The following is a 24133-nucleotide window of genomic DNA, read 5'->3' on the forward strand; positions in this document are numbered from 1 at the left end:
CTCGCTCTGTAGAGACGGGGTTTCACCTTGTTGGTCAGGCTGGTCTTGAACTCTTGACCTCAGGTGATCCACCTGCCTCAGCCTCCCAAATTGCTGAGATTATAGGCGTGAGCCACCGTGCCTGGCCCTTTTTTCCCCCCCTTTAAGAGACAGCATCTCACTATGTTGCCCAGGCTGGATTCAATCTTTGAACTCCTGGGCTCAAGCAATTCTCCCACTGCAACCTCCCAAGGAGCTTGGACTACAGCTGTGCACCACCACACCTGGCTAATTCTTTTATATTTAATTAGCATTATGAGCCTTACATTTAATTTATTGCACATTCCATACATTCCATTATTCACTAGACATGCTATTTTCCCAACTAAAAACTTTATAATATAGGGAAAAAACTTTTTTTGAGATGGAGTCTCACTTCGTAGCCCAGGCTGGAGTGCAGTGGTACAATCTCAGCTCTCTGCAACCTCTGCCTCCCAGGTTCAAGTGATTCTCGTTCCTCAGCCTCCTGAGTAGCTGGGATTACAGGTGTGTGCCACCACACCCAGCTAACGTTTGGCATTTTTTTAGTAGAGATGGGATTTTACCATGTTGGCCAGGCTGGTCTAGAACTCCTGTCCTTAGGTGATCCACCCACCTTGGCCTCCCAAAGTGGTGAGATTATAGGCGTGAGCCACTGCGACTGGTTTTAAATAAAAATGTATTCAAAGTCTCACAATGGTAATATATCAAAATGCATTCTTCCATGTACCTCCAGTCCGTATCACCATTCTTGTGCTGCATGGCTGGAATTGTAAATACATTTTTCACGTATCAGAGTCATCACTGCCTCCTCCAGCTTTCCTAATTGTAACATCTAATGTGACAGGAACTCCCAGGGATGCCCCTGTCTATCTGTGTGGCTTCCACTTTAAAACAAAGTGGAATAAGATTTGTTTCCCCAAGCAAGGAATCCCCACTGTTGCTCTTAGGGATGAAATGACTGACTCAGAGGAGCACCAAAGTGCTCTAACTTCTCTCCTGTGAGGCATTTTAAGTGACCTCCCACACACCCAATGTTGTGAAATGGCACCTTGTGGCTTCAATTTCTATTCTCTTGACTGACCATGAGGCTGGACACTGCCCCAAAAGTACATTTGCTACTTTATGTTATTGGCTTCCTGGTTTTTTTTTTTTTCATTCAGTAATTCATCTAATAATTAGTGAGTCTCTACACTGTTCTAGGCGCTGGAAAACAGCAATAAAAAAAGACAAAAGTTCACACTCAGGAGGGAAAAGATTAATAAACAGGCCGGGTGCAGTGGCTCATGCCTGTAATCCCAGCACTTTGGGAGCCAAGGTGGGCAGATCATGAGGTCGGGAGTTTGAGACCAGCCTGGCTAACATGGCAAAACCCCGTCTTTACTACAAATACAAAAAAATTAGCCGGGTGTGGTGGCGGACACCCGTAATCCCAGCTACTTGGGATTGCACTCTAATCTGGGCAACAGAGCAGGACTCCATCTCAAAAAATAAATAAATAAACAAATCAAATCTGCAGTGTATCAGAGGGTACTAAGAGGCACAGAGAAAAGGCAGCACAGTGAGGGGTGGGGTGCTGGTGGTAAGGCTGGTCAGGGTGGCATAAAGGAAGTGAGGGGAACCAGGGGAAGGCACTTTCAGATGGAAGGCTCAGCAAGTGCCACAGCCCTGAGCTGGGCGGATGCTTGATGGGAGGCGAGGACCCTGGGGCTGAGGGGAATGGTGAGGACAGGAGGGCTCAGCTGGCAGGGGTGATCAGGGCCATACCACACAGGGCTCGGCAGGGCTCTGCAAGGACTCTGGCTTTCATCAAGAGATACAGAAGTCATGAGAAGTCTAAGACAGGAGTGACAGGGAAACCAGCTGGAAGTCTGATACATCTTCCAGAGAAGAGACAATGGTAACCTGAAGCAGGTGGCAGCAATGTGAAGTGGTGGATTCTGGGAAATGTGTGAAGGGGGTGCTGAAGGAACCTGCTAATGGCCTGGATACCAGCAGAGAAAGAACCAAGGTAGAGAGGACAACTCCAAGGCTTTTGCCACCTCTTGAGATGGGAAAGGTGGCCGTGGCAGCCAGGGAGCGCAGTGAAGCCTAAGTGTGTTTTCGGATGTTTTGAGTTGCAGACACCTTAGAGCTCACATGGAGACGGGTTCATGAGGCTATCGTCCAAGGAGCCGTCCGGGCTGGAGGCAGGCACGGGGAAGCTAGCTGCACAGAACACAGGTGAGATGGCAGAGTAGGGCAAGCAGTGCAGAGAAGAGGCACAAGGGCTGCCCTTGCACATGGTGGGTAGCAGTGGGAGGGAGACTAGCCTGTCAGAGGTGGCGGAGGAGGAGGAGGCCATGAATGGGAGCTTCAGGAGGAGGAAGAGACACCTGTCCAAAGCTGCAGACAGGCCAAGCAGAGGGAAAATTAGGAACTGCCTCCTGGATTTAGCAATGAGGATGTCACTGATGAACTTGACAAGAGGGTTTTTCTGTGGAGTGGTGGGGGAAAAGCTGAGAGAGGTGAGGAGTCGGAATGGAGATGGCAGATGTGAAACTTTCAACAAGTCAGATCGGGAGGAGAGCAGAGCCACAGTGGCAGGGCAAAGGGGTGTGAGCCGAGGACTTTCATCAGGCGCCTGTACAATGGCGCACTTCTCAGTGGATGGGACGACTCCAGGAAAAAATGATGATGACCTAGGCAAGAAACAGGAAGTGACTGGCATAGCACATGGGGAGGTGAGGGAACGGAATATGAGGAGAGGCTGTGGCGTGTCCCTTCTCAGAGAAGCAGGAGGTGGGAGTGCCAGGGCAGGCGAGGCAGGGTTGAGGTGAAGAGAGGAGAGAAGGTAGACATGAAACTGGGGTGAGGGGCAGAAGGGTGTGAAGGCCCCTGGGATGAGGCGGGGTGGTGGGGAACACTGGCCTGCCTGAAGGACCATGGTCCTGAGCTTCAAGGGGGCCTGAGTGCCCAGGTGTTGCCACTCTCTAGCGAGGTCTGGCTCTGTGGCTGCAGGGAAGAGTTGGGTTTAGCCCGAGTTTAACCAGAGCTTGGCTAGGACAGTCTGAGGAAAGGGAGAGAGGCCAGAGGACCGCAGGTGTCGGGAAGGCAGTGGTCCCATGACAGATACGGTGTCAAAGCTGAGCAAAGAGGCAGGAAGGCAGCACGGCTGGTAAGCCCAGAGGCTCAAGGGAGGGAGGTCCTAGGGGCACATGGGAAATTCACAAACAGGCAAAGTGAAACTGTGGGGTTGAGCAATGTGAGCTAAGGTGGTGACACTAGGGAAAAAAGCAAGGCAGTCATTGCCAGAAGGGCTGGGATTGAAGTGACTGACAGGGTTGTGAGGGGCCCAGGGGGCTGGGTTTCTGGGATGCTGGCAATGTCCTGATTTGCATAACCACCTGGGGTGGTTACATGGGTTTGCTTTCTGTTAATTCATTTAGGCCCACATTTGTTTTGTATACTTTTCTATGTGTATTTCACAGGAAAAGATTAAATGAAAGAGAGAGAGGAAAGAGAGATAATAAACACTTTTCCCCTTTGTAAAAGGAGAAACACACACACACACACACACACACACACACACACACACACACACACACATTTAGGGGCAGAATTTCAGGCCATATGAAGCTTCACAGGACACTTGAAGAACCAGGATTAAAGGAGAGCCTGAATTTATAGGTGGGAAGGCTGGAGGGTGAGGGGTGGGGACCATGACATTTATTAAGCCTCTACCAAATACCAGAAAGTTTATACAGTTTACAGGACAGTTAGCAAATACCCTCATTTTATACCCCCCTCTTCCCACCCAAACAAACCCTTAAAGGCAGATATCAGTGCTGTCCTGCCACAGATGTAGAAAGAAAGTACAGAGGAAAGGGGACTGTCACTATGGCCTGGCTGGGACAGCAGAGCTGGCAGGGAACACACAGGCTTGCAGCTGCCCAAGCCAGACACTCGGCCAGTTCTGCAGGGGGTGGGGAGAAGAGGACAGTGCATGACGGATGGAAGGGCAGGGGTTCATGGCTCTCAGGAGGTTCAGGGGGCACCACAAAACCCTCCGAGGATGGCCTGGGTCATTTTAGGCATGAGGGCAGGGACCTGGTGGAGACAGAAACAGACGTGCAAAGGGCATCCTCACCTTATTTTTCTCCAGAAGTTGCTGCTCCAAGTCCTGCTTTTCCTTCTGTAGCTGCGCAAGATCCATGGCCCCAACCTCACCATTTGGTGTTCTTCCTGCAGCAGGAAGCTGGAACACAGTGTCCTGCATGGCCCTCGAGGTGACCTACAAGGTAGTGGCAGCCAGTTGAGAGCCAGGACAGGTAAGGTCAAGCTGAGCCACAGGTGTACAGGGAAGGGGAGCCAGACTATCCCTCAGGTGTGGCCTGGTGTGCTCCAATAGGCAACTGGCCACGAAGCAAATTCCTGGAGAAGATCCAATGCCCAGTGCCCACAACTATCACACAACTAGTCTTTGCTGGGATGAAGGGGCTTGCTCTCCACCTGCCTACTGACAAGGGGGCCATCTGTGATGGCCTCTTCAGGCCCCACAGCCTCCTAGCCATATGAGTGCCTCCCTCAAAGAAAGGCCCCTACATGCAGGACAGCGTCCTGTCCACCGTGTCTCCCACTGCTGCCTCCTCAGGGGACGCTCTCAGCACCTGCCCTGCATCTGCTGTGGCACCCATGCAGGTGCAGCTGGCACTTACCTGCGGCTCGCTGACTGAGAGCACTTCTGCCGGCAATGGGCCCGGCAGCCTCCGCAGGTCCTCTGGCTCCGTGGTGGCTGCAGCCTCCTCCGCCCTCAGGGTCCTCAGAGCCTCCAGCTCGGCCTGCAGCTGGTGCATCTGCAGCAGGGCAGAGTTGTGACCTAGGTCGGAGAGGAGGTGGGGGGCGCATGTGAGCCCAGTGACTCCATGCTGCTTGGTGGCAAGGTCCTCACGGGGCAGGATGCCCGGCCTGAAAAGGAGAATAGGCTCGGCCAGGGACAGACTCCTCACCTCGTTCCAGCTGCAGAATCTCCTGCTCTTTCTGGAGAAGTGCTTCCGTTTTTTCCTTCAGATTCTGTTCCTTCTCCTCCAGTATGGCTGTCAGGTTAGCTGCCTTGGAGACAAAAATCAACGAGAGAAGGTTGCCAGCAGTGACCCTATCTCCTCACAGACAGAAATCTCTGCTTTCCTGCTATTCGGGCTCCACCATGAATCCCTCCCTGAAGTCCACAACCCAGAGCAAACCCGCAGCTAAGCTCTGTTCCTATGTATGTGCACAAATCCATTCTCCCTGGCAGGGGCCCTGCACAGGGATAGTCACCTCCCACTGCCCCCCTAGCCAACAGTGGATCAACCAGAGACATGGCCGTTCTGCCCAGCCCAACAAACTGGCATAACTTCCGCTTCCTCAGCACCTGCAGCATGCCCAGCACTAGGCCACATCAGATGTATGTTACCTCATTATATGATAGTTTCCCAGAGGTGTAAGCAGAAGGACTAGAATCCTCATCAGAGGAGGCTCAGCTTTGTTGAGGACCTACCAAAGGCCTCGAGCCACTTAACTGGAAGCTCTGGGGTCAGACTCAAAGTCTACCTTCAAGGGGGGCTTTCCCATACTTCCTGCAAAAACTCAACCCAACCTATGTAGCCTCTGGGGCAGGTGGGTAGTGATGGGCCACCTCACAGAATTAGAGCCCAGCAGATCACTGGGCATGGACCAATTTCCAGTTAACGTTTCTAACTAAAAACTCACCATGAAACATCGAAAAGGGCATCCTACGGGGTGAGGGTTTCTTTTTTTTTGAGACGGAGTTTCGCTCTTGTTACCCAGGCTGGAGTGCAATGGCACGATCTCAGCTCACCGCAACCTCCACCTCCTGGGTTCAGGCAACTCTCCTGCCTCAGCCTCCTGAGTAGCTGGGATTACAGGCACGTGCCACCATGCCCAGCTACTTTTTTGTATTTTTAGTAGAGACGGGGTTTCACCATGTTGACCAGGATGGTCTCGATCTCTTGACCTCGTGATCCACCCGCCTCAGCCTCCCAAAGTGCTGGGATTACAGGCTTGAGCCACCGCGCCCGGTAAGGGTTTCTTTATAACATTTGTCTTGCAGCTTCCAAGAGAGCACAGGGGCCCACGTGGCTGACTGCTTTCCCTGAGCCCTGTGTCTACAACCGCTACCCTGGAGAGACAGGGCCTCTCCGACAGTCCCACAGCAGGACGGGGCCTGCTGCTTGTGGGACGGCAGGGGGACATCCTCCTCAGCATTAAACAGGGCGCACCTGCTGTTGGAGCTCTTCCCTTTGCTTCCGCACCTCCTCCAGGGCTTGAGCCATCGCCACACTCACAATTTCTCTTTGGCTCCATTCTTCCTACAATGCAGAAAACCGCTGAGCCCCAAAACTTAGTTCACTGTTTTTTAGCTGTACACCATGCAAGAAGCCCAGCAGACAGGGCACAGCATTGCAGAGCCAGACCAACGTTCTTCCCACTTCCCCAGGCTCCCAGCTTGGCCGCTCCCTGCCATGCCTTCAGTGTCCCTTTCAGAGCTGTCCTGACAGGCAGGCAACCCACCGACTTCTCTGGAAATGGAAGACCACTGAGCATCAACTGTCCCACAAGCACCCCTGCCAGGACCCACACCGAGGCTAGGGGCCCATCCTTGAAGAGCTGGTCTAAGGCCATTAGCCAAGAACAAGAAGTCAGACTCACAGGCCACATGAGTAGAGTAGGGGACTGGAACAATTGGTTACGGAAAGAATAAGCAGCAACGACTGGGCACAGTGGCTCCCACCAATAGTCCCAGCACTTCAGGAGACTCAGGTGGGAGGATCGCTTGAACCCAGGAGTTTGAGACCATCCTGGGCAACAAAGTGAGGACCTGTCTCTATAAATAATAAGAAAAATTGGTCGAGCCTGGTGGCACATGCCTGTAGTCCAGCTACTCAGGAAACTGAGGTGACAGGATTGCTTGATTCCGGGAGGTCAAGGCTGCAGGAAAATGGATTCCTTCAAACGTCAGCTAGTGAGGGGCTAGGCTGGCAGACAGAACTGAGTCTGTGTGGCCCCAAAGCCTGTGCTAGTGCCTCAGAGCCACATAAGATCCAGCACTGTGGGAGGCAGGCTTGACAGTGCCTGTTCAGGTTCACTGTGGCACAAAGCAGGGCCTGCAGCTCGCAGGAACCCCAGGCCACCCATGCACGGCTGCCTCTGCCCCTGAGAATGCTTCTCCAGGATAGGCTTAGGAACGGCTGCTGTGAAGAACATGGATAAAAACAATTCTAAATATATGTCCACCTAATAGCAGCACATCAAAATACATGAAACAAAGACAAATAGAACTAAAGGAAGAGAGACAAATCCACCATCCTAGTGCAAGACTGACCACACCCTTCTCAGTAACTGAAGGAACAGGTAGACTGTTAAAGTAAACTAAATATGGCCTTGATCCATCTCACCTAGAGTTTAGCAATTTTATTTACCTTCAAATTAACCACCTCAGGCATCAGCAGTCCTTGCTATTATGAGAGGGTCCCATTCATTTTCTTTTTCCCTCTCCCTCTTTCTTTCTCTCTCTCTTTCTTTTTGAGACAGTTTCACTTTTGTTGCCCAGGCTGGAGTGCAACGGCGCGATCTTGGCTCAATGTAACCTCTGACTCCTGATTTCAAGTCATTTGCCTGCCTCAGCCTCTGAACTAGCTGGGATTACAGGCATGTGCCACTATGCCTGGCTAATTTTTATGTTTTTAGTAGAGACAGGGTTTCACCATGTTGGTGAGGCAGGTCCCGAACTCCTGACCTCAGGTGGTTCACCTGCCTTGGCCTCCCAAAGTGCTGGGATTACAGAGGTGAGTCACTGCGCCTGGCCCATTTTCTTTTTTTTCCCCTAGAAGGAGTCTCGCTCGGTCACCCAGACTGAAGTGCAGTGGCGTGATCTTGGCTCACTGCAACCTCCACCTCCCAGGTTCAAGCACTTCTCCTCCCTCAGCCTCCCCAGTAGCTGGGATTACAGGTGTCTGCCATTACACTCAGCTAATTTTTTGTATTTTTAGTAGAGATTGGGTTTTACCATATTGGCCAGGATGGTCTCAAACTCCTTGACCTTCTGATCCACCCACTTTGGCCTCCCAAAGTGCTGGGATTACAGGCATGAGCCATTGCGTCTGGCTCCCATTTTATTTTCTATTTCGTTAATTTGTATGCTTATATTTATAATTTCTTCCTTGAGTTTGATATGTGCGTTTTTCTGACTTTTTGAGGTGCATACGTGGCTGAATTTTCAGGCTTTCTTCTTAAGAGATGCCACTGAGGCTGAAATTTCCTTCTATGCACTGCTTTAGTAATACTCAACCAATTCTGATCAATAGTACTTATGAAATCATTTATTTCAAAATATATATATGTTTTTTGAGACAGAGTTTTTCTCTTGTCACCCAGGTTGGAGTGCCACAGCACAATCTTGGCTCACTGCAACCTCTGGCTGTCGGATTTAAGCAATTCTCCTGCCTCAGCCTCCCAAATAGCTGGGATTACACTTGCCTGCCACCATACCTAGCTAATTTTATATTTTTGGTAGAGATGGGTTTCACTATGTTGGCCAGGCTGGTCTCGAACTCCTGACCTCAGGTGATCTACCTGCCTCAGCCTCCCAAAGTGCTGAGATTACAGGGGTGAGCCACCATGCCCAGCATTATTTCAAAATATTTTATTTTAATTAATTTATTTATTTTTGGAGACGGAGTCTCACTCTGACACCAGGCTGGAGTGCAGTGACACAATCTCAGCTCACTGCAACCTCCACCTTCAGGCTCAAGTGATTCTTTGCTTCAGCCTCCCAAGCAGCTGGGACTACAAGCACACACCACCACGTCCAGCTAATCAAAAAAATTTTTTTAGTAGAGACGGGGTTTCACCATGTTGCTCAGGATGGTCTTGGATCTCTTGACCTCGTGATCCGCCCACCTCAGCCTCCCAAAGTGCTGGGATTACAGGCGTGAGCCACCACACCCGGCCTTATTTTATTTTTGAGACAGAGTTTTGCTCTTGTTGCCCAGGCTGGAGTGCAATGGCATGATATCAGCTCACCCGGGATCAAGTGACTCTCCTGCCTCAGCCTCCCGAGTAGCTGGGATTATAGGCATGCACCACCATGCCCAGCTAATTTTGTGTTTTTAGTAGAGATGGGGTTTCTCCACGTTGGTCAGGCTGGTTTCAAACTCCTGACCTCAAGTAATCCACCCGTCTCGGCCTCCACCGTGCTGGGATTACAGGTGTAAGCCATCTCGCCCAGCCTATTTAAAAATATTTTGCCGGGCGTGGTGGCTCAAGCCTGTAATCCCAGCACTTTGGGAGGCCAAGGTGGGTGGATCACGAGGTCGAGAGATCGAAACCATCCTGGTCAACGTGGTGAAACCCCGTCTCTACTAAACATACAAAAAATTAGCTGGGCATGGTGGCGCGTGCCTGTAGTCCCAGCTACTCAGGAGGCTGAGGCAGGAGAATTGCTTGAACCCAGGAGGCGGAGGTTGCGGTGAGCCGAGATCGCGCCATTGCACTCCAGCCTGGGTAACAAGAGCGAAACTCCGTCTCAAAAAAAAAAAAAAAAAAAAAAAATTTTAAAATTTCCATTGTGATTTTTAAATTTGACCTATTGGTTATTTGAAATTGTATTTCTTAATTGTAAACATATAGGAGTTTTCTATGTTTTTACATAGAAATTTTTATGTTTTTCGAGATGGCTTCTTGCTCTGTCACCCAGGATGGAGTCCAATGCTGTGAGGATAGCTCACTGCAGCCTTGACCTTCTGGGCTCAGGAGATCCTCCTGCCTCAGTCTCCTGAGTAGCTGGGACTACAGGTGTACGCCTTGATGAACTGTGATGAAACCATCACCGTAATAAAAATAGTAAAAATACCAATCCCCTAGAAAGCTTCCTCATGTCCTTTTGTAATTTATTGTACTAATTTCAGTTATTCTATTTTTCAGGTCTAAAATTCTATTTAATTCCTTTTTTAAAACTGCTAACTTTTATTGTAACTATAATGAAATAAAACTATTTCACATCTTGCTGAAATTTTTAATTTTTTTTTTTTTTTTTGAGACGGAGTTTCGCTCTTGTTACCCAGGCTGGAGTGCAATGGTGCAATCTCGGCTCACCGCAACCTCCACCTCCTGGGTTCAGGCAATTCTCCTGCCTCAGCCTCCTGAGTAGCTGGGATTACAGGCACGTGCCACCATGCCCAGCTAACTTTTTGTATTTTTAGTAGAGACGGGGTTTCACCATGTTGACCAGGATGGTCTTGATCTCTTGACCTTGTGATCCACCCGCCTTGGCCTCCCAAAGTGCTGGGATTACAGGCTTGAGCCACCGTGCCTGGCCTAATTTTGTCTTTTATCTCCTTAAACATAGCAAGCATATGATACCTGAGCTCGTGTGTTTCTTTTGTTCGTGTTGTTTTGTATTTTTGTTTACCTATCTTTGATTTTGTTTGCTTTTACTAGTCACCCTAGAGCACTAATAACCTGGGATCACTTTAATCCAAAATTAGCTAATGGGCTTTTTCTGGGCCACCCTGCCCTTCAGTTAGTGCAATCAAAGCTGGGGGCAGGGTGTGGATGGGGTGCTGGTTACTTCCTGGTCAACCTTACTTCTAGCGTGCAGTCCTGTGTTGTGCCTAACCAAAGCTTTCAGGATCTCCCAGGCTAGATCCAAGGTTTAATTAAAACTAAGTCCAATTTTTATTCCCCTAACTCTGAGAAACAATGAAAAATTTAGATAAACTTCCAGCCTCTTCACGATCAGCAGATATGACCAGGGCAAAAGCTGCTTTGTATGCTGAACTTCCATCCCTGAGCAGGGTAGGCCATTTACCTCACTGTCTCGTAGGCTCCTCCAAGCAGATGTTCTCTCATTTTGGCTAGTTTTTCTGGCAATCCTCAGCAGGTGAGCTGGTCTGAATTACCCAGTCTGCCTTTACTGCAAGTGGAAGCATCTCTCCAGTCTCATCTTAACCTGCTCTTGTCAACCATGTCCCCCCACGACCCTACAGTGACGATTCTTCCCAGCGCTGCTGACAAACTCAGTCTTGCCAAATAGAATGGTCAGCTCTTTGTCTTCTTTCTTGACCAGCTGGTAGCATATGACAGAGTTCACTCTCAGTCCTCCTTGTAACCCTTTCTGCCCTGAACTTCTAGAGCCCCCCATGCTCCTGCTTTTACCGCTCCTACCTGTGGCTCCTTTGGCATCTTCTCTGTTGGCCCCTCCTCTGAGCCTCTGCCTGCTGGTGTGGCCCTTGCCTTCGCTTTTGACCCTCTTCTCTATCTGCACTCACTGATAGGCATTTGGCTGTAATTGTGCCTATGAGCTATGCTGATTGATAGTTTCCTAATTTAAAGGTTGGTTGTTGTTGTTTTGTTTTGTTTTGTTTAAGATAGGTTTTTACTCTATCATCCAGGCTGGAGTGCAGTGGTGTGATCCTGGCTCACTGCAACCTCCGCCTCCTGGGCTCCCAAGCAGCTGGGATATAGGCACACAAGTTTCCTAATTTATAGATCTACTCAGAATCTGCTTTGATTTCCAGACTTGTAGCCTACAGACTACCAGATATGCCTGATGGGTGGGCCTCCAAAGCTCAACATGTCCAAAATGGAATCCACTCTTGACATACTTCCCTGGACCCCCGTCTCAGTGAATGGTACATACCCTATTCATTCAGTTACCCCAGTGGTTCTCTGCCAGTAGTGCTTCTGCCCCCGCGAGACATTTGGCAATGTCTGGAGACACTGTGGTTGTCCTAAGTGGGGCTGCTACTGACATCTAGTGGGTGGATGCTCCTAAGCAGCCTACCATGAACATTTGCAGCAAATACAACAGAGAACCTCCACAACAGAGGACCATCTACAACATAGAACCTCCACAACACAGAACCTCCACAACAGAGAACCATCCCCAACACAGAATCATCCACAACACAGAACCATCCCCAACACAGAACCATCCCCAACACAGAACCATCCCCAACACAGAACCATCCACAACACAGAACCATCCCCAACACAGAACCATCCCCAACACAGAACCATCCCCAACACAGAACCATCCACAACACAGAACCATCCGCAACACAGAACCATCCCCAACACAGAACCATCCACAACACAGAACCATCCCCAACACAGAACCATCCCCAACACAGAACCATCCCCAACACAGAACCATCCACAACACAGAACCATCCCCAACACAGAACCATCCCCAACACAGAACCATCCACAACACAGAACCATCCACAACACAGAACCATCCCCAACACAGAACCATCCACAACACAGAACCATCCCCAACACAGAACCATCCACAACACAGAACCATCCACAACACAGAACCATCCACAACAGAGAACCATCCCCAACACAGAACCATCCACAACACAGAACCATCCCCAACACAGAACCATCCACAACACAGAACCATCCACAACACAGAACCATCCACAACAGAGAACCATCCCCAACACAGAACCATCCCCAACAGAGAACCATCCACAACAGAGAACCATCCCCAACACAGAACCATCCACAACAGAGAACCATCCCCAACACAGAACCATCCACAACACAGAACCATCCACAACAGAGAACCATCCCCAACAGAGAACCATCCACAACAGAGAACCATCCCCAACACAGAACCATCCCCAACAGAGAACCATCCCCAACACAGAACCATCCCCAACACAGAACCATCCCCAACACAGAACCATCCCCAACACAGAACCATCCACAACACAGAACCATCCACAACAGAGAACCATCCCCAACACAGAACCATCCACAACAGAGAACCATCCCCAACACAGAACCATCCCCAACACAGAACCATCCCCAACACAGAACCTCCACAATAGAGAACCATCCCGAACACAGAACCATCCCCAACACAGAACCATCCACAACAGAGAACCATCCACAACACAGAATCTCCACAACACAGAACCATCCACAACAGAGAACCATCCACAACACAAACCATCCACAACACAGAACCTCCACAACAGAGAACCATCCCCAACACAGAACCATGCACAACACAGAACCATCGACAACACAGAACCATCCACAACACAGAACCTCCACAACACAGAACCATCCACAACAGAGAACCATCCCGAACACAGAACCATCCCCAACACAGAACCATCCACAACAGAGAACCATCCCCAACACAGAACCTCCACAACACAGAACCATCCACAACAGAGAGCCATCCGGCCTCAAATGTCAATAGCACTGAGGTGGAGAAACTCTTGAGTTATACAAATCAAACCTAGATGTCATCTACAATTCCTTTTTTTTCTCTCATTCCTAAGTTCTAAAAGCTCTAACTCAAGTAGGGCATGGTGGTTCACGCCTGTAATCCCAGCACTTTGGGAGGTTGAGGCAGGTGGATCACTTGAGGTCAGGAGTTTGAGACCAGCCTGGCCAATATGGTAAAATCCTGTCTCTACCAAAAATACAAAAATTAGCCAGGCAAGGTGGCACATGCCTATAGTCCCGGCTACTCGGGAGGTGAGGCAGGAGAATTGCTTGAACCCAGGAGGTCGAGGTTACAGTGAGCTGAGATCACTCCACTGCACTCCAGCTTGGCTGACAAAGCAAGACTCTGTCTCAAAAACAAAAAACAGACAAAAAAACTCCATCTCTAAAATAAATCCTGATCTGAATTCTTCTTCCCAAGTCCACCACTAACGTGCTAGTCACTCCTGGCTTAGATTCCTAAAACGTCTCCTAAACAGTCTTCCTGCTTCTGCTCATGCCTCCCTTACTAAACATTCTTCACAGGCAGCCAGAGAAATCCTTTCTTTTTATTGATTTATTATATTTTTCTTTTTTTAAAGACGGGTTTCACCACGTTGGTCAGGCTGGTCTTGAACTCCCGACCTCAGGTGATCTGCCCGACTTGGCCTCCAAAGTGCTTGGATTACAGTCATGGGCCACCACACCCAGCTGAGAAATCCTTTTAAAAGAAAACTTCTCATGTCACTTATCTGCTTAAGACCTGCCATGGCTGCCTAGGAGTGGTGGCTCACCCCTGTAATCCTAGCACTTTGGGAGGGCAAGGGAAGTGGATCTCTTGAGCCCAGGCGTTCAAAACCAGCCTGGTTAACATAGCAAGACCCTGTCTCTACAAAAGAAAAATTAATAAATTAGTAGGGTGTGGTGGTGCACACCTGTAGACCCAGCTATTCAGGAGGCTGAGGTAGGAGGGACTGCTTGAGCCTGAGAGGTTGAGGCTGCAGACAGCTGTGATCACACCACTGCATTCCAGCCTGGGCAACAGAGCAAGACCTTGTCTCAAAAAAACAAACCAAAAAAAGACCTGCCAGGGCTGGCTTCTCGTGATTCTTTCAAATGCCTATGTCCCTCCTCACCACCAGCCACGCTCTCCTCCTGATACTAGCTGTAGCCACACTGGCCTCTGTGCTATTTTTTGAAGAGACCAGACTTTTTCTTGCCTCAGAGCCTTTATATTTGCTATTTCTTCTGTCTGGAATATTCCTCCTCAAATATCCACATTGCGGGCCCTTCTGCCAGCATCAAAGCCTTCCCTAACTCCACATAGAAAAGAGCCCTCTCTTTGTTTCTGAGCCAATGTAGAAATTAAAAAAAAAAAAGAAAAGAGCCCTCTCCTCCCACACCTCCCAAGGGCTGTCCTTGTCCTGCTCTGTTTTCTTTTCTTTCTTTCGTTTTTTTTTTTCTTTTCTTTTTTTTTGAGACAAAGTGTTGCTCTGTCACCAGGCTGTAGTACAGTGGCACAATGTCAGCTCTCTGCAGCCTCCGCCTCCCGCGTTCAAGCAATTCTCCTGCCTTAGCCTCCCAGGTAGCTAGGATTACAGGAATGCATCACCGCACCCAGCTAACTGCTGTATTTTTAGTAGAGACCGGCTTTTACCATGTTGGCTAGGCTGGTCTCGAACTCCTGACCTCAGGTGATCCACCCACCTTGGCCTCTCAAAGTACTAGGATTACAGGTGTGGGCCACCGCACCTGGCTCATTGCTATTTAATACATCCCAGCACCTACAATGATGCCTGGCACTTACAGATACTTAAATGTTTGTTGAAGGAATGCATAAGAAAAATCTGACTCCAAAGTCTATGTTTCTCACAATGCAATGCTATTGCATTAGTATCTGCATCAGTCATCAGATCTGATTACTGGACGCTTACTAGGTGCAGGCATTCAGCTATGGATGCTCTCAGAGATTGCTGCCAAAGGATCCATAAAATCTTCAAGTCATGACCAAGCCGGGCAAGTACTACAATGTCCCAGGATCCAAGGTGCTTTGAAAGGGGCCGGGGGAGTCTGGGGGCATATAAGTAATTGACAGAATCTTTCCTCCTCTTTATCCAGTTATGGTTTTTTTTTTTTTTTTTTTTTTTGAGACGGAGTTTCGCTCTTGTTACCCAGGCTGGAGTGCAATGGCGCGATCTCGGCTCACCGCAACCTCCGCCTCCTGGGTTCAGGCAATTCTCCTGTCTCAGCTTCCTGAGTAGCTGGGATTACAGGCACGCGCCACCATGCCCAGCTAATTTTTTGTATTTTTAGTAGAGACGGGGTTTCACCATGTTGACCAGGTTGGTCTCGATCTCTCGACCTTGTGATCCACCCGCCTCGGCCTCCCAAAGTGCTGGGATTACAGGCTTGAGCCACCGCGCCCGGCATCCAGTTATGTTTATGGAATAAAACAGGCATCATCTGATTAAAGCTCCAAATTTGCAGAAGAGAAAGTATAACAATCTAGCAGATTGTTTCTTCATTTCTGTACATGGATCCTGACATAAATAAACAAAACAAAGGTCCTTATCATCATTTTTTTTTTTTTTTTTTGAGATGGAGTCTTACACTGTCGTCCAGACTGGAGTACAATGATGCAATCTCGGCTCACTGCAACTTCCAACTCCTGGGTTCACATGATTCTCCTGCCTCAGCCTCCTGAGTAGCTGGGCTTATAGGCACACACCACCACACCCGGCTAATTTTTCGTATTTTTATTATTATTTTTTCTTTTTGTTTTTTGTTTTGTTTGTTTGTTTCTTGTTTTTTGTATTTTTTGTATTTTTAATAGAGATGGGGTTTCACTATGTTGGCCAGAATGGTCTCGAACTCCTAACCTCGTGACCCACCTGCCACGGCCTCCCAAAGTGCTGGAATTACAGGTGTAAGCCACCGTGCCTTTTATCATCTTTTAAAGTCTTGCTTAACGGTCTCCCTGGCAGTATCAGCCAGAGCAGTGTTTTGATAGCATGACTTTCAAGCAGCTGTTGATGCCAGAGGAAGGGATGGCCTTTGTGTCAGGTGGAAAGGATCCACTGGTCGACCTCCTAGGTGGTAGGGTGAAGTCAGACTAGCACCACCTCTAACCAGCTATGCAACTTGTACAAATGGTTTACCCTTGGAACCTCAATAACATTGACTGCCAAATAAGCATAATTCTTCTTACCATCCTGGATCCCTGAAAGAACTTAATGAAGCAGCAATTTCTGGCAGATGCCTAACAGAACTATTGAACATATGCTAATTCTACTCCTCCCATACTGTAAGTATGAGAAGTGGGGCACTGTGAATACACATGTAAAAATTTGAACACTTTTGTGAAACACTGATTCAGTTAGATAAATACCTTTAGCTTCTTTAGTTCAAACTGGTGATGTTGTAAAGAACGTTCACATTCATTCTTGCTTTCTTTAAGGGCTGCATTTTCTTGCTCCAGTTGTCTCTGCCAATTTAGAAGAACATATATAAAAAGAAAAGCCTTCACTACCATATTTCCCTGGGGCATAGGGAGCATGGACCAGGAAGAAGAAGGTATAGAGAGGAACAACATACATTTTAAAATCTAATAGGAAGAAGGAGAGGGGACTGGTCAGAAAGCAGGAAGTCCCTGTGGGGCCAAAGGAAAAAGAAAACTGTTTTGAGTTTTGTAAAAAGCAGTAAAAATCTAGTCTCATGAGCAGGTTGTCTCTGGAAAGATAAGAACTGCTCTCAGTGCAGTGGCTCACGCCTGTAATCCCAGCACTTTGGGAGGCTGAGGTGGCAGATCCCTTGAGCCTAGGCATTTGAGACCAGCCTGGGCAACATAGTGAGACCTTGTCTTTCCAAAAAAAAAAAATTAGTGGGCTGTGGTGGTGCACGCCTGTACTCCCAGCTACTCTGGAGGCTGAGGAAGGAGGATTACTTGAGTCTGAGAGGTTGGAGTTGCAGTCAGCTGTGATCATGCCACTGTACTCCAGCCTAGGTGACAGAACGGGACACTGTCTCAAAGCAAAAAAAAAAAAAAGCACTGCCCTCTAAAGTGGTTCCCTCATGCAGAGAGAGTGCTGTGCTGTTGAGCACGCTGACTTTGCTGTGCGGGACCCTGGTGCTCCTGGGCCCACCCTCTCTCAGCTCTTCACTCACCATCCCTTGCTCTGCGGTGGTCTGGTCAGCTGCCCGTGCTCTCTCCAGGGCCACAATCTGGGCTTCTAGGGCCTGGGTGCGCTCTGCGAACTGCTGCTCCAGAGCAAGGGCCTGCTGCTGCACATGGCTGCTCTCCTGGCTAGCAGCAGCCTGTGGGGAGACCAGAGGACGGTCAGTCATGGTAACACTGGTTTCCAGTGGGGGACCTCAGTCTGGACCTTGGTGAAAAGATGGGTATCCAACAGAAACAACTCTCTCCTGACCCCCTCCTCCCTAGTGTTGCTGAACTCCCTGCTGCAGGCTCTGCTTGTTGCTCCTGGACCCTGGCCTGTTGCAGGAGATGAAGTCTTGATGTCTTCACTCCATCCTCAAGTTGTGTGGGGACAGCTCTGGGCACCAGCCAGCCCTTAGACACAGGCCTCCTTCACACTATTCGGTGTTGCCTGGGTGGCTACGGCTTTCCCTGGGGAGGCAGTATAATACAGTAATGAAGAACAGGGCTTTGACATAAGAAACATGTGGGTTTTGCCATCTACTGGCTGCAAGCCTGTGGGCTACTGAGCCAATCCTTCTAAGCTGGCCTCGTCTACAGGATGAGGATGACGGTGCATACTTTTCAGGTCTCCTGCAAGCACTAAACGAAAGCACGTGCACAGCACTGAGCCCAGTGCCTGGGACATGGCGAATATGAAATACACACTGACTGGTTTGATTCCCCCACCTTCCAACTCCACACCAAGCCCTGGCCATCCTCTCCCCAGAGTCTGGGCTTGTTCTCCCTGCCCCTGATTGCAAGTTGAAGTTTGACTTCTAGTGGAACTGTCACCTCTGACAACCCCAGGACCAGGCTGGACCTGAAGGTGGGATGTCAGGTGGAAAGGAGCAGCTGGTCTACCACCCAGGTTAACTCAGGCCCACCAATAGGTCCTGACTCCCTCCACCCCCTGCTGCCGGCCTGTTCACATGCAACACATGAACTATATCTATGGGCAGGCCCAGGTATCCTTGCCGAAGTTGAGAAGGAGTTTGGGGCATCTGCAAAGGCCTGGAGAGAGAGCATTAAGGGCCTGGAATACAGCAGCTCCAATAACCACTTACGAGTTCCTGTATCTGAGCTTCCTGGGCAGCCACAACGCCCCTGCTCTGCTGGAGCTGCTCCTCAGAGGCCTGCAAGGTCCGCTCCAGTTCTCTCACCTGAGAGGGAAGCAGAAGCATTCTTTCTGTTCACAAGAAGCTGAATAGTGGTAACAAATGGCTTTAAAATGCAAAGCAATTTAAATAATAAAACAGGTACATTATATAAAAATGTAACCTGAGAAACAAGATACCCCATAAGTCTACCATTATAAAACACTAGCATTCTAATGTATTTTCCTTTTTTTTTTTGAGACGGAGTTTTGCTCTTGTTACCCAGGCTGGAGTGCAATGGCGCAATCTCGGCTCACCGCAACCTCCGCCTCCTGGGTTCAGGCAATTCTCCTGCCTCAGCCTCCTGAGTAGCTCGGATTACAGGCATGTGCCACCATGCCCAGCTAATTTTTTGTATTTTTAGTAGAGACGGGGTTTCACCATGTTGACCAGGATGGTCTCAATCTCATGACCTCGTGATCTACCCACCTCGGCCTCCCAAAGTGCTGGGATTATAGGCTTGAGCCACTGCGCCCGGCCAACTTTATATAGTTTTAATAAGACAATGTAAAGCTTTATCTTTTCCCCACTCTTAAACATCCTTCTGTCTCCAGGTAATCTCTGGACTCAGATCATTATGTCCTTAATAGTATTTTGTAATTTACTGACCCATATGCCTACTGTGCTGGCTACTTAGGCTGTTTTCCATCTAAAATAATGCAGCAATTAACATCACAAGTATTTTTTTACATGGTTTGAATGACTTCCTTAGGACCGCGTCCCTCAAGTGGGATTACTGCTCACAATACAAATTCAGGACTTACTCATTATACGAATACTAAACAAGGCTGACTCCATACCACGAACTACACCAGGGCACAATGCCAGTGCAGTGAGTGGGACAGATGCAGACTTGCCCTGAGGGACTCACTCTCTACTACTGAGTTGCACTTGGCTCTCCAAGTTGACATTTTTGCCAGATTCGAGCTGTATCTGTGAATTTCTCTTATAAAGCCTTCTTATTGCTGAATAAGGTCTGGCCTTGGGGAGTTCTATTATCAAACATAAGCACAAGGAAGGCTGCATGCAGGTCGGTGAAGGAGAGGCAGACACACAAGGAGATAATTTTTTTTTTTTTTTTTTTTTTGAGACGGAGTTTCGCTCTTGTTACCCAGGCTGGAGTGCAATGGCGCGATCTCGGCTCACCGCAACCTCCGCCTCCTGGGTTCAGGCAATTCTCCTGCCTCAGCCTCCTGAGTAGCTGGAATTACAGGCACGTGCCACCATGCCCAGCTAATTTTTTGTATTTTTAGTAGAGACGGGGTTTCACCATGTTGACCAGGATGGTCTCGATCTCTTGACCTCGTGATCCACCCGCCTCGGCCTCCCAAAGTGCTGGGATTACAGGCTTGAGCCACTGCGCCCGGCCGAAGGAGAGAATGTTTTTAAGTCCCAGGCTCCTCACATACATTCACATGTTAGATTTAACTGAAATGATCCCATGACAAAGGGGCTACTAGTCCACAGGGAAGAACAGGGTCGTTACCAGCTCATGAATGCAAATTTTATTGGTGGTAGTCCTAAGAGCAAGACATAGTTTTATACTCCTAAGATCAGAAAATATCTGAGTCTTAATTTAGAAGCCAAGCTCAAGGCAGATTCAGATCCTCAAGAGATTAAACAAGAAGTTACCATATGAGCCTGCAATTTTATTTTATTCCTAGGTATATACTTAAGAGAAATGAAAACATTAAGTCCACACAAAAACCTTGTACAGGAATTTCATGGTAGCATTATTCACAACAGCCAAAAGACAGAAACAACTCAAATGTCCATCAAAAGCTGGGTGTGGGCTGAGTGCAGTGGCTCATGCCTGTAAACCTAGCACTCTGGAGGGCCAAGACAGGCAGATCACTTGAGGCCAGGAGTTCAAGATCAGCTGGGCCAACATGACAAAACCCTGCCTCTACTAAAAATACAAGGCATGGTGGTGCACATGTGTAGTCCCAGCTACTCGGGAGGGTTAAGTACAAAAATTGCTTGAACCTGCGGGGTGGGGGCTGCAGTGAGCCAAGATGGTACCACTGCACTCCAGCCTGGGTGATAGAGCGAGACTCTGTCTCAAAAAAAAAGAAAAGAAAGCTATGCCTTGCCTCCCTAAGTGCTGGGCTTACAGGAGTGGTAGCTCATGTCTGCAAGCCCAGCACTTAGAGAAACAAATGCATAGCTTGAGCCCAAGAATTGAAGACCTCAACATAGGGAGACCCAGTTCTCTACAAAAAGGGGGAAAAAAGACCAAATAATAATTTAAAAAAAGACAAGTGGAACCCAAATGTCCATCAATGAATGAATGGAGAAACAAAATGTGGTCTATACATATAATGGAATATTATTCAGCCTTAAAAAGGAATAAAATTCTGGCACATGCTTCAACATAGACGAACAGTGAAGACATTACACTAAGTCAAATAAGCCAGACATAAAAGGACAAACATTGGCGCGGTGGCTCACGCCTGTAATCCCAGCACTTTGGGAGGCCAAGGCAGGTGGATCACGAGGTCAAGAGATTGAGACCATCCTGGTCAACATAGTGAAACCCCATCTCTACTAAAAATACAAAAAATTAGCTGGGCATGGTGGCGTGTGCCTGTAATCCCAGCTACCCGGGAGGCTGAGGCAGGAGAATTGCCTGAACCCAGGAGGCGGAGGTTGCGGTGAGCCGAGATCGCGCCATTGCACTCCAGCCTGGGTAACAAGAGCGAAACTCCGTCTCCAAAAAAAAAAAAAAAAAAAAGGACAAACATTGTATGATTCCACTGATATGAGGTATCTAGAGTATTCAAACTCAAAGAGACAGAAAATAGAGTGGTGGTTCCCAGACTAGGGGTAGGAGGAACTGGGGAGTTACTGTTTAGTAAGTTTTTGTTTGGGAAGATGAAAAAGTTTTGGAGATGGATAGTGCTGATATTTGTACAACAATGTACACTGAATTGATCATAAAGGATATTCAGAAATAAAACTGAAATTACAGTAAAACAAAACAGTCTTTTTAGAAAAATATAGTTTAAAATGTATTTATCAGGAAATAAGAAAGATTTAAAAAATGAAATAAACATTCAATTCAAGAAATTTAAAAAACTGGCTGGCATGATGGCTCACACCTGTAATCCTAGCACTTTGGGAGGCTGAGGTGGGCAGATCACTTGAGGTCAGGAGTCTGAGAGCAGCCTGGTCAACAGGGTGAAACCCTGTCTCTACTAAAAATGCAATAGAATGAGCCGGGCGTGATGGGGCACACCTGTAATCCCAGCTCTTTGGGAGGCTGAGGCAGGAGAATCGCTTGAGCCCAGGAGGCCGAGGTTATAGTAAGCTGAGATTGGGACACTTCACTCCAGATTGGGCATCAGAGCAAGACTCTGTTCCCCCTCCACCCAAAATAAAGAAACTACAAAAATAATGGAGCGGCTAGGTGCAGTGGCTGACGCCTATAATCCCAACACTCTGGGAAGCCAGGCAGGTGAACCATGAAGTGAGGAGTTCAAGACCAGCCTGGTCAATATGGTGAAACCCCATCTCTACTTAAAAAAAAAAAAAAAAAATTATCCAGACATGCTGGCACGTGTCTGTAGTCCCAGCTCCTCAGGAGGCTGAGGCAGGAGAATCGCCTGAACCCAGGTTGCAGAGGTTGCAAAAAAAAAAAAAAAAAATTATCCACACATGCTGGCGTGTGTCTGTAGTCCCAGCTCCTCAGGAGACTGAGGCAGGAGAATCGCTTGAACCCAGGATGCAGAGGTTGCAATGAGCAGAGATTACGCCACTGCACTCCAGTCTGGGTGACAGAGTGAGACTGTCTCAAAGACAAAAAAAAAAAAAAAAAAAAAAAAAAAAAAAAAAAAAAAAAAGAAGAAGCAAACCTAAAGAAATAGGAAGAAAAATAATAATAAAAGATAGAAATTTAAAAAGAGAATAAAAATTTGAAAAGATGAAACCAAAGGCAGTTCTTTAAAACGATTAATAAAATAGTTCAGGTGTTGCCAAACTTTTTATGTAAAAAGCCAGTAAATACCATGGTTTTTTTCACTTGGCCATGGTAGCAAGAAAACAGTTATAAACAATATGTAAATGAGTAGGCATGTCTTCCAGCAACATTTAGTCCAAGGATTGGTTTCCACCATCCTGAAACAGCTCTGGCAAGACTGATCAGAAAAAAAGAATATGCAAATTAACAAAATACAGAAAAAGGGAACACAACAGAGATTAAAAAAGAAAACACTATTATATGTATATAGGCAAATATATTATTCTATGATAATACATCTTAAGAGTATTACATGATAATAAATTGGAAAATCAAGATGAAATGGTTAAGTCTAGAAAAAAGAAAAGATGTCAAATTGGTGCAAAAAGAAAAAGGTGGGCCGGGCGCGGTGGCTCAAGCCTGTAATCCCAGCACTTTGGGAGGCCGAGGTGGGTGGATCACGAGGTCGAGAGATCGAGACCAACCTGGTCAACATGGTGAAACCCCGTCTCTACTAAAAATACAAAAAATCAGCTGGGCATGGTGGCGCATGCCTGTAATCCCAGCTACTCAGGAGGCTGAGGCAGGAGAATTGCCTGAACCCAGGAGGCGGAGGTTGCGGTGAGCCGAGATCGCGCCATTGCACTCCAGCCTGGGTAACAAGAGCGAAACTCCATCTCAAAAAAAAAAAAAAAGAAAAAGGTTAGTCTAATAAGCAATGAAGATTGAAATTATAATCACAGTTGTCCCTCCCTTCAAAAACCCAGGTCCAAATGGTTTTATAGGTAAATGCTGCCAAGTTTATATATGTATTAATTTTAAATAAATTATATCTTAATATAAATTGTTTCAGAAAATACAAAAGCTACCCAGCTGTTTTAATAAGGCTGGTGTAGCATGATTCTACAACCGGATAATTTCAAGCCCCTTCAATTTTAAATATAGATGCAAAAACTCTAAATAAAATATTAGCTAACCAAATTCAAACATTTATTACAAAAATAATACATCAAGAGGTAGTTATCCCAGGAATGCAATGCAACAATGGTTCAACATCAGAAAATATATTAATGTAATTCACACTAATAGATGAATGGAAAAATAATTTATGTGTATGTATTTCTGAAACAAGGTCTCACTCTGTTGCCCAGGCTTGAGTACAGTGGCATGATCATGGCTCACCACAGCCTTGACTGCCTAGACTTAAGTGATCCTTCCACTTCCTCCTCCTTTGTAGTTGGGACCATAGGTACATGCCACCACGCCCAGTTAATTTTTCTATTTTTTTCTAGAGACAGGGTCTTATTGTATTGCCCAGACTGGTATGGAATGCCTGAGCTCAAGCAATCATCCCACCTTGACGTCCCAAAGTGCTGGAATTACAGATGTGAGCCACCATGCCTGGCCATGATTTTTTTCAATTAGTGCAAGTAGAGCACATGACAGACTTCTAAAATTTTCTGATTAAAAAACAAAACAAAACAAAACAAAAGAAAAAAGGCCAGGTGCAGTGGCTCACGCCTGTAATCCCAG

At 47.6% G+C, this 24133-nt stretch overlaps 1 protein-coding gene across 5 annotated transcripts in view; it reads right to left on the reverse strand.

Annotated features, from left to right (window-relative positions):
- The window catches only part of GOLGA1 (golgin A1), a 70902-nt gene that overhangs the window by 5301 nt on the left and 41468 nt on the right, over positions 1-24133 (reverse strand). For 4 of the 5 annotated variants that reach the window (XM_003940631.3, XM_074395331.1, XM_010351370.3 and 1 more), the window contains 7 exons: positions 18553-18648; positions 17455-17604; positions 16679-16774; positions 6279-6368; positions 5007-5109; positions 4716-4876; positions 4148-4291 (listed from right to left, as the gene is read on the reverse strand). In XM_003940631.3, the coding sequence (XP_003940680.1) occupies positions 4148-4291; positions 4716-4876; positions 5007-5109; positions 6279-6368; positions 16679-16774; positions 17455-17604; positions 18553-18648 (840 nt within the window). The remainder of the gene's footprint in view (positions 1-4147; positions 4292-4715; positions 4877-5006; positions 5110-6278; positions 6369-16678; positions 16775-17454; positions 17605-18552; positions 18649-24133) is intronic. The other variant, XM_074395330.1, reaches the window with a different exon arrangement.

Source organism: Saimiri boliviensis, chromosome 2, assembly GCF_048565385.1.
Source record: "Saimiri boliviensis isolate mSaiBol1 chromosome 2, mSaiBol1.pri, whole genome shotgun sequence".
Classification (NCBI taxonomy): domain Eukaryota; kingdom Metazoa; phylum Chordata; class Mammalia; order Primates; family Cebidae; genus Saimiri; species Saimiri boliviensis.